General features: G+C 33.2%; 1 protein-coding gene and 1 pseudogene across 1 annotated transcript; both read left to right on the top strand.

Annotated features, from left to right (window-relative positions):
• The first annotated feature begins 1,608 nt into the window (after positions 1–1,608).
• On the top strand, positions 1,609–4,099 carry LOC147408411 (aspartic proteinase CDR1 pseudogene; annotated as a pseudogene).
• Positions 4,100–6,374: 2,275 nt separating this feature from the next.
• LOC147408410 (aspartic proteinase CDR1-like) lies at positions 6,375–7,851 on the top strand. The gene has a single exon (XM_086432903.1). It carries the CDS (start codon positions 6,411–6,413, stop codon positions 7,731–7,733), a length of 1,323 nt encoding a protein of 440 aa, XP_086289029.1. The 5' UTR covers positions 6,375–6,410; the 3' UTR covers positions 7,734–7,851.
• Positions 7,852–10,220: the final 2,369 nt, after the last annotated feature.

The raw sequence follows: 10,220 nt of genomic DNA, 5'->3' as shown, positions 1-10,220 counted from the left end.
AACTCACGCAATTTAAAATTCAGAACATTTTTTATATCAGAATTTTCACATAATACATTTAAGGGCGAGTTTGATCACAAATCAAACTCTTAAGGAAAATAGTTTGTTGTGGAAAATTTTATTTTAACAGTGTTTGATTAAAAATAGGTACAAAAAGCTGGGAAAATGATTTGTGGTGCATACATGGTTTGCCGTTTGAGGAGTTAAATCTTTTCTCACTCTCCTCCCCCTATGAAAATGATTTGCAACACTACATCTGAATATGGATCTCATAAATGCCCTCACTTTTATGTTTAAACTCAATATACATGAGGTCATTTTGGTAAAAAAAAAATCAACAAAATTTCAACCAACGACTGTATATCATGATGGTTATTTTTTAATAACTACATATAAACTCTTTTGATACATAACACATTCTAATTTAATTGAATGGATAAAAAATGAGCAAAATCCAACACCATAGCCCTCTAGATTCATGGAAAAATTATATATAGAAAAAAAAAATCAATTAAGTAATATTTTTTGAACTTGATCCAAGGTTTGAAAATTGACTGCCCAATTCCATCCAAAGTCTGAAAATTGACTTCCATATTTTTAAATGCCACAAGGTGAGCTCAAGGACCCTTGTACTTACGCTTTGAAATCTTACCAAGTTAGTAAGGCTAGCTAGTATTACTTTAAAAAACAACTAAACGGCCAATTTTAGATGAAGAGTACAAAGAGGGTTTCCCTTTGATTTTCCATGATGTGTTCAACAGTGGTATGGGATTTGAGTGTACATCATTTACCTTGCGAGTTAAATTTTTTCCCTGCAAGTAAACACGTGCTAGTAAAAATTTTATAAGATTAAAATGAAATACCACTACAAACAACAAGAACAAGAATTATCTACCCTGACAACTTAATGTCGATGTTGGGTCTTCAATTTGTTGTTTGGATGGGATTAGAGGCCAAAATGAAGGCCAATAATCTGGTCTAAACCACGAATCCAAGAGGGTTGAGTTGTTATTTTTCTTCAATGATATTCTATGTATTGGATTAATCTATCATCGGATGACTTTGCTAGAGAACAAGATGCATAAGCTACACTGTATCATTGCCAGTGTAACTCATCACAATGGAAGATTGTGATGAAGAGATGATGTATTTAGAATATATCCATTATGATATTCTACAGTATCAATTATTGATAAATTAGAATATTTGTATTAGGCTAGTTTCCATATTTTGGTTGGTGAAATGTTTATAAATATTCTATTAGGGTTCATGTAAAATCATCCAAGAATTCTCAATAAATTGTTTCCTTTTCAACTTTCACAAATTATACTAGCGATCAAGGCTTTGTTAATATTGTATTAATTAGTACTAGGAGGTGGTATGCATGGTTTTTAAAGTCAGTATCGTGTCTCGTCTCGTTCAACTCTGATACCAAGTCGTCTCAGACAAGTTTTCCAATACGTTTGAGACGTCTTGTGAGATAACTCAAAAAATTGAACGTGAGACGTAAAACTCAGTCAAAAAATGACTTTATGAGTTGGTCTCGTTCAGATCTGATATCGAGTTAACTCGAACGATACGTCTCGATCTCGGACGAGTTTAAAAACCATGGTGGTATGTGCAAAAGCAGTCGCATGTATCTAAAAGGCTTACTTGTAATTTAAAATATGAATAATACTGAATTGACCACAAGATTAGACCTTACTTCACAAAACCTGACATGAAAGTGTATGGGAACCAGAGATATTTTTCCTCGAGATACTCTAGCACGATTCTTAAAATATTATTTTTAGAGTTGTTTTGAACATTACATAGTAAAAAAGAGTATTTTCAAAATTTTAAAAACTAACCAACGTGATTTTGGGGATATTCAATTGCAATTTTCTTGGTTTTTGAGTATATTAAGTTTAAATGTTAAGGTGGGGGCATTTTTGGAATCTAAATTTTTGTATCGACCCACTTCTACTCCGCTTTCTCTCATTATAATAGTTTCTAATGGGATTATGAATAATTTTCCTTCTTTCTTTTTTTATTTTTTTATAATTAAAATCACTTAGATATGATCCACCTGGTTTTTATTATTAAGAAAAGAGGCCTTAATAACCTTTTCAATCAAATTTAATGTGACCAAACTTTCTACTTTCGTTCTATTTTCAAATATTACAATTAAATACCCAAATCTTCTGAAGAAAATATATGGTGTTCATCAGAAGTAGCATTATGGATGATGCTCTCTAAATCATGCCAAGGAAACACTACACGTCACCAACTGATACATCACAACAACTAATTAAATATTTTGCTCCCACTCTTTGGACCCACAAATCAAAATTCTTTGATACTCATGGCCTATTCATTAAGGCTATGGTCTTTTATCCCAAAAGAGCATATTCATAATGAACAAAATTAACTTAGAAAAAAATAATAATCTACGAGATCTTGTATTTATGTAGGATGAGTGAGAATTTCAAGAAAATATCTCTAATGAAGGAAAAAACATTATTTTCTTGAAGAATAATAGAATTTCATGGTCTCCACAATATTTTTTGTACGATCCTCCTAATTTCATAGTGTAATAAATAAATGTGTCATCTTGTCTCTATAAATTCACCATCCTGAAGCCATCTCTCCTCACTCATGTCTTTCTCTATCCCTTTCCTAGCCATGACAACCAAAGTCTTCCCTTTTGTGCTTGTAGTACTCTCCATCTACTTCACAAGCTTTTCTTTTGTTGAAGCCATCAATGGTGGTCTTAGTGTAGATATCATCCACCGTGACTCTTTATCGTCTCCTTTCTACAACACTCTTGAAACTACTTCTAATCGATGGATGGACGAAAGCTATTCGTCGTTCTATCGAACGTAACAATCATTTCAAGTCAACTTTTTCAATATCTCCGAATGAAATTCAATCGCAATTAATTTCCAAAACCGGGGAGTATCTCATGAAACTCTCCATTGGAACTCCACCTTTCGATGATTGGCCTTGCTGACACTGGAAGCGATCTATTATGGACTCAATGCATCCCTTGTCCCGGATGTTTCAAACAAATAGCCCCTCTCTTCGATCCCTCAAAATCATCGACATATAAAGACCTCCCATGTTCTTCAAAACCATGTGTCAATCTCGGTGGAACCACTTGTACTAGCAATGTTTGTAACTACACTTATGCCTATGGAGACCATTCAATCACCAATGGAAATCTAGCTACTGAAACATTCACCTTTGAATCCAGCACTGGGGGGGTTGTGGCAATCCCAAACGTTATGTTTGGGTGTGGACATAACAATACTGGGACCTATGACGAAAACATGTCGGGCCTCATTGGGCTTGGACATGGACCGTTATCGTTGATCTCGCAATTGAGCTCCACAATTGCTGGAAAATTCTCCTATTGTTTAGCTCCACCAAAATCAAATGCAAATTCCAAGATTAAATTTGGTTGTGAAGCTGTGATTTCAGGTGATGGAGTGGTTTCAATACCACTAGTAGCCTCACAATACCCAACTTATTATGTTGTAACAGTAGAGGGTATTAGTGTTGGAAACAATAGATTGGGTTATAAGGGTTCATCTTTTTCATCAAAGGCTAATGGGGTTAACATAATAATTGATTCAGGCACACCACCTACTCTACTATACCATCTCAGTTTTACAATGATTTTGTATCAGCTTTGAAGAAGGGCATTAATCTTCAACCTGCACCAATATCAGACCCTAAGGGGTTATGTTACAATACAACATCTGACATCACAGTTCCTACAACAGTTTTCCATTTCACTGGAGGTGATGTGGAGTTGAATGCAGAGAACATCTTCGTTAGGACACAAGTCGATCTTGTTTGTATAACCATGATGCCAGTTGACAGTGGAGGTATATTTGGCAGCATATCGCAGACTAACTTCTTGATTGGTTATGATTTAGAAAGCAAGAAAGTCTCTTTCAAGAGAACTGATAGCACACAAAATAATTATCCTTTTTTTTTTTATAGGCTTTCGATCTTATAGTCTTTGTATGGTCTTAGTCCTTTGGTATTATAGTTATTTTAGCTCTCTCTCTCTCTCTCTTGGTAAACAGGTCTTTCAGATTGAAAAGGTCAAAAATAATTTATCCTACAATTTAATAATTTGAAGATGACATATTTTCCCAGAGAAAAATCATGGGATTTTGGATAGAATATGAAGACAAGGACGTTTAGATCATTTTACTTTGGATAATGCTGAAATAAAGATACAACAGACTTTAAAGAGTTTATCAGAGATGCTCTAACATGTGATTGTAATTTTATTGATTTTTTTTATTTATTATCAAAATAGCCTTGACTATATTAATTTAAAGAACAATGTTGAAGTGACTTCAAGACTGTACCTCATATCTTACCTTCTTAACATGGACGTGTGTATGAACCATAAATATTTTTCATCGAGATACAAGTGGAAAAGCATCTATGATTCTTACACATTTTCACGTCAGGAAAGTGAGGTGTATTTATGATCACTCAAATTTTGGTGTCAAACTACTTCAACTCTGTGTTCTCTTATTATATTATAGTAAAGACAAAAGTGATATTAAGTAGATGAATAATATCATTAATGATTTTTTAATGCCCCCTCCGCCCAGCCCCTAACATAACCCCACATCATAGAATAATAAATATTCACCTCGAGATATGTAGAATCATAAATCTTTTTTATGTATCCCGAGGCAAATGATCTATAATTCTGTGATGGAGGCATATGTCAAAGGGGGCCTTAGATTATCACGACTTTAATTAGATTACTTAATCGAGTCATCATTTTATGATGTCCCCTTTTGACATATGCTCCCTGATATGGTATGGGTTAGAACGATATATATTTTTCCTTAGGATACATAACTGCACATCCCCATAAATATGTGCAATCGTGTTTGTTGAGGAAAAAAGATGTATGGTTCTAGCACATGCCAAGTCATGGGGAGTATAGGACATACGTAGAATGGAGGCGTGAGAAATTCATTATTGTACTGTTATTGATTTATAACCATTTTTTAATTCATTATTCTACTGTAATTGATTTATAGCCATGTTTTAAAAACCGGACCGAAGGTGGTCCGACCGGATATTTAGATATTATGGTTCATTAAAAACCAGAAATTAATTGGCAACCGTCGGTTTTTATGACAAATTGATTCAACCGGTAAAACCGGGATTCATTAAGGACTGCCCTCGGTCAAAATTTGGAAGGAAACTCCTTTCTATAACGAAATCAAACAACTTGTTTTTTTGAAGAACATTATGCTTACTAAGTTAGTAAGATATAAATTCTTACTAAGGGTCATTGAACCCAAATAGATTACCGAATTGGCAATCCAACACCACAGCCCTCTTGATTTCACTAAAAAAAACCTCTGATCGGATATAAAAAATTTAAAAAAACTTTTCTTTTGTACTTGATACATGGTGTTGAAATAGACGGCTAATGAACTCCAACCGAACTCACAAATTTAAAATTAAAATTTAAAAATGAAAAATAACCTTAATATATTTTTTGGATGCCACGAGGTGAGCTCATTGAACCTTAGTTAAGTCAGCAAGGCTAGCCTTACTCTTTTTGGGTATAGATATTGTGTGGATTTGGAAGAATCTGAAAACTATTAATTTGATTTCATATAAATCTTAAATTAAAATTAAATAATTTATGCCTTTGATTATCAAGTTAAATCATGAATTGTATTAGACTCATACATTTAAAAAAAAAAAAAAAAAAAACATTGTCTTTGTTTAGAAATTTTAACTTAGGTAATGTTTTGAATAGAAATCGGTCCAACGATTTTGAACCCCAGTCCCACCAATTAAGTGAAATTTCGGTCGGATCATCGGTTCGATTTTTAAAACATAATATAGCCATTGGTCCAGGATCATGGATCAAGGCCCATGATCAATATATGGGAAAGAAAATCAATGTGATGTAATCTTAAATTAATTTAAAAAGAAGATCTTATGTGTTAAAATAATATATATACGTAAAATATATATGGAATAAAAAATCAATAATGGAAACAAAACTCTATTAAGGAAAAAAATAAAAAATCAATAATGGAAACAAAACTCAATTAAGGAAAAAAAAATTAAGAATAATAAGAAACTAATTAAAACAGAAGATACTCAAACACACTCATTTGACGTGGTAGTGTGAACAGAACCGTATAGATTCTTCCTTGGGTATCTCGAGGAAAAAAATCTATGGTTCCATGTTTACTGCCACGTCCACTATATCTATCCATCAACCCACCATTATTCTACAATGATCCACTTTCCATATATACATCTTTGTATAATTCTCTATAAATTCACCAACCTCAAACACATTTACCATCATTTCTCGTTATTCTTCATCTTCATAGATATATACGTATATATTTATTTCATCCATGGTTCCTAAAGCCATTTTTCTTTCTCTTTTCATCCTCTCAATCTCAACCCTTTCTTTCATTGAAGCAATCAATGATGGGTTTACAATTGATCTCATCCATCGTGATTCATCAATCTCACCGTTCTACAATCCTCTAGAAACTGATTCTGATCGATTAAAGAATGCTCTACGACGATCGATCGCTCGTGTCAATCACTTCAACCCAACTTCAATCTCTCCTGATCAAATCCAAGCAAGTGTGATCTCCAATGGTGGTGAGTATCTCATGAAAATCTCGATTGGAACTCCACCTGTTGAAGTACTTGCCATTGCTGACACTGGTAGTGATCTCACATGGACACAATGCAAGCCTTGTATTGAGTGTTACAACCAAACTGCCCCTCTCTTTGATCCTTCAAAATCATCTACTTATAGAGATCTTTCTTGTGAATCTAAGTTTTGTGCAGCTATAGCTAGACGCTCATGCAATAAAGGCAAATGTAAGTATGCTTATGGTTATGGTGACAGATCATTCACTATTGGAAATCTAGCCATTGAATCCTTCACATTTGGATCTTCAACTAGGAGATCAGTTAAAATTCCTAAGATTGTATTTGGTTGTGGACATAACAATGATGGAACCTTTAATGCACGTGGGTCTGGTCTGGTTGGTCTTGGTGGTGGGCCTTTGTCTTTGATCACTCAATTGGGGTCCACCATTGGTGGTAAATTTTCTTATTGTTTGGTCCCATTTTCATCAAATAAAACTTCAAGTAAGATGCGTTTTGGTAGTGAAGGTGTGGTCTCAGGTGAAGGAGTTGTTACAACTCCTAGGATATCTGCATCACCAAGTACATTTTACTATCTTACATTAGAGGGTATAAGTGTTGGAAACAAAAGGTTGACTTATAAGTCATCATCATCATCTATGGCTATGGCTAGAGATGGAAGTGATGTTAAGGGTGGTAACCTTATTATTATTGATTCTGGCACTACTTTGACTATGATACCAAGAGGTTTGTACGATGATGTTGAAGCAGAGGTGAAGAAGGCTATTCCTTATGATCCTACACCGGACCCACAAGGGGATCTTAGCTTATGTTACATGGCTGATAGTGATTTCAAGATTCCAACTATTACTGCTCACTTCACTGATGCTGATTTGGTGATGCATGGGTTGAACACATTTGTTAGAATCTCTGAAGACTTGGTTTGCTTTGTCATGATTCCATCTGATTCTATAAGTATTTTTGGAAATCTGTCTCAGATGAACATGTTGGTTGGTTATGATCTTGAAAATGGGACTGTTTCCTTCAAGCATACAGATTGCACCAATCATTAATAACTAGTTTTATGTATTTTGATCTTATGTGTTTTCTCCATTATTGTTCTGGTTCTTTTATGTTATTCTTCTTATCTTATATCTATGGAATAGTTTTTTTATGTTATTCAATAGACCTAGAAGACTCCTCCTTATATTATGTTATGTTGTGTTTTATCTCAATATCATAACTTTGCTCTACCCAAAGTGCGAAGTTGAGGGATGTGTGTAGAGGTTACAACCATCAAAGGTTAGCATGAATCCAAAGTTTACCATCCGGACAATGGTAAATAGATACCAAGGGTCTCAATGGGTTGATTCTAGGTCGGCTCCACATATACCCAGAATCAGAACCTAAATAAAACCTTGGTTCTAATTCTTACCAGTTTCAATTTCAGGTATAAGATTATTGGATCCAGAACCAACCCTACAAATACCCTGTACTCTTTGAGGACCCATGGGGTACCTATTATGGTAGATACTTGAGAAAAATAAAAAAGAGTGTCCAACAAAAATAAAAGGTAAATTAAATTTTGAGAAAATCAACAACGGATTCTTCAATCAAATTTAATTTTGAGAATAAAATCTTAGAAAATTATGGTATAGACCATAATTTGTTGTTGAAATACAATAAGAATATAGAAAACAAATGGAAATTCACATAAGGAGAAAGTAAAATAATTAAAGTCTTCACATTCTCTTTATATTTTAATTTTGGTTAAATTACATTTAATTCAAGATACATCTTGTTTAATATTTAATTAGACGAATAATATTATTACGAATGTTATCAATAAAATAAATTTATTAGTTGGGTACTCATTGATTGCCCATCAGGTACCCGAATCTTATCGGGTTCTTAAAATAGCTACCTAAAACTAGATCCTAAAATGATAGGTTGCCTGATGATAGAGCCAAAACCGTCGAATACCCATTGACACCCTTAGTAAATACATATGTAAATGGTGTGGAACTTATTAGTAAAACGGGTCATGTAGAAGAAACGAAGAACTTAGTATCGAAATTCCTGATCAAAATATCAACGAATATTCTACGATACAAAGCAAGTTAAATGGTCAAATATATATATAGGTTGCATGGACCGACGGACCATGTAGAGTATGGATCAAGGTCCACATTTGGGTCATGTAGACTACCCCGTTGGTCCAAATGACAACCCAGCCCTCTCGTTTATGGTCTAGAATGAGTTTCCCACCCCCTCAAAAAAAAAAAAAAAAAGATAGCTTTTGGAGTTAGATCTCAAGTTTAAAAATAGACGGCTATTGAATTCCTAGATTTAAAATTTAAATCCAACTGTAAAAAAATCTTTCTTTTCAATTATGTTGTATTGGGAGTTCATAAAATTCCATTTTCTATATACATGTGGCACCGGATGATGCATTTAGGCGCCACGTTGATATGTGGCCCATAGAGATAGATGGTCGCTCATACCTGTTTAGTTTAAGAATCTGAAATGAAAACTATGAGTATGGATGACTGAGAAATCCGTTCATGCTCTTCATGTCACAATGATTTCAAAACTCCAACCAATATAGAACCTGTAATCAGTGATGCACAGCCCCACACCTTTCCACAGAGTATGATGATGTCAAAGGAGTAATAATAGATCCTGTGAAAGGAGAGGACGGCCCCCATATTATATATATAGATATCGTGCTTCCTAATTCCACCCATCACACAATCTTAGGAAGCTTGGGAGGAAATCTTCTCTGATTCATATAGAAACCACTTTAACACTCGTATTTGAAACTTAATTAAATTGCAAATTAAATTTTCAATTTGAACCTTTATTCCTTTTTAGGCAACCATTCAATCATCTAATTATTTATTTAATTATTTGGACCACCCAAATAAATTTTATTTATAAACAAATCACCCAAATTTCAAAAGCATGTATACAGAAGAAATAAAATTTCCAACAATCTCTTGACTGGTCTGATGTTGTTTAATCAAAATAATTATATAAAGCAGGTCAACTATTACAAGTATTTATTGTTTTATATCCTTATTATCATTTAATATAAATACATAAAATATATTTAAACAAAAGGGGTAGTTCTAGGCCCTAAAGATAGCCAAACATTTTTTAATATATGAGTTAGAAGTTTTAGAATAAAATGATATTTTGTGAGAAAAATCTTTATGATGAGGAAATTATATTAAAAAAATTAATTCATTCTGAAAATTCTAACCTCAATTTACAAGTTGAAAAATCCTAAACTATCAATTATTTGTAAATCAATTTTTATATAATTAAAAATTTCAAAATTAACTGATTTTTTGTCATGATAATTTCCTCATCATAAAAATTATTCCCACTAAAAATCAATTCATTCTAAAATTTCTAACTCATATATTAAAAAAATATTTGGCACAATGTTTGACTTTTTTAATGACTCTAATGCTTCCCTTAAAATAAATATTAAATACCTTCATATCGATTTTTTCTTTTTTAATTGCACTGACGTGGAGGAGGGTACAGAGAGT

This window comes from Akebia trifoliata, chromosome 3, assembly GCF_017979445.1.
Source record: "Akebia trifoliata isolate Shusen 1 chromosome 3, ASM1797944v1, whole genome shotgun sequence".
Classification (NCBI taxonomy): domain Eukaryota; kingdom Viridiplantae; phylum Streptophyta; class Magnoliopsida; order Ranunculales; family Lardizabalaceae; genus Akebia; species Akebia trifoliata.
The sequence above is the reverse complement of the archived record's forward strand: the minus strand, read 5'-3'. Positions and strand labels throughout refer to the sequence as shown.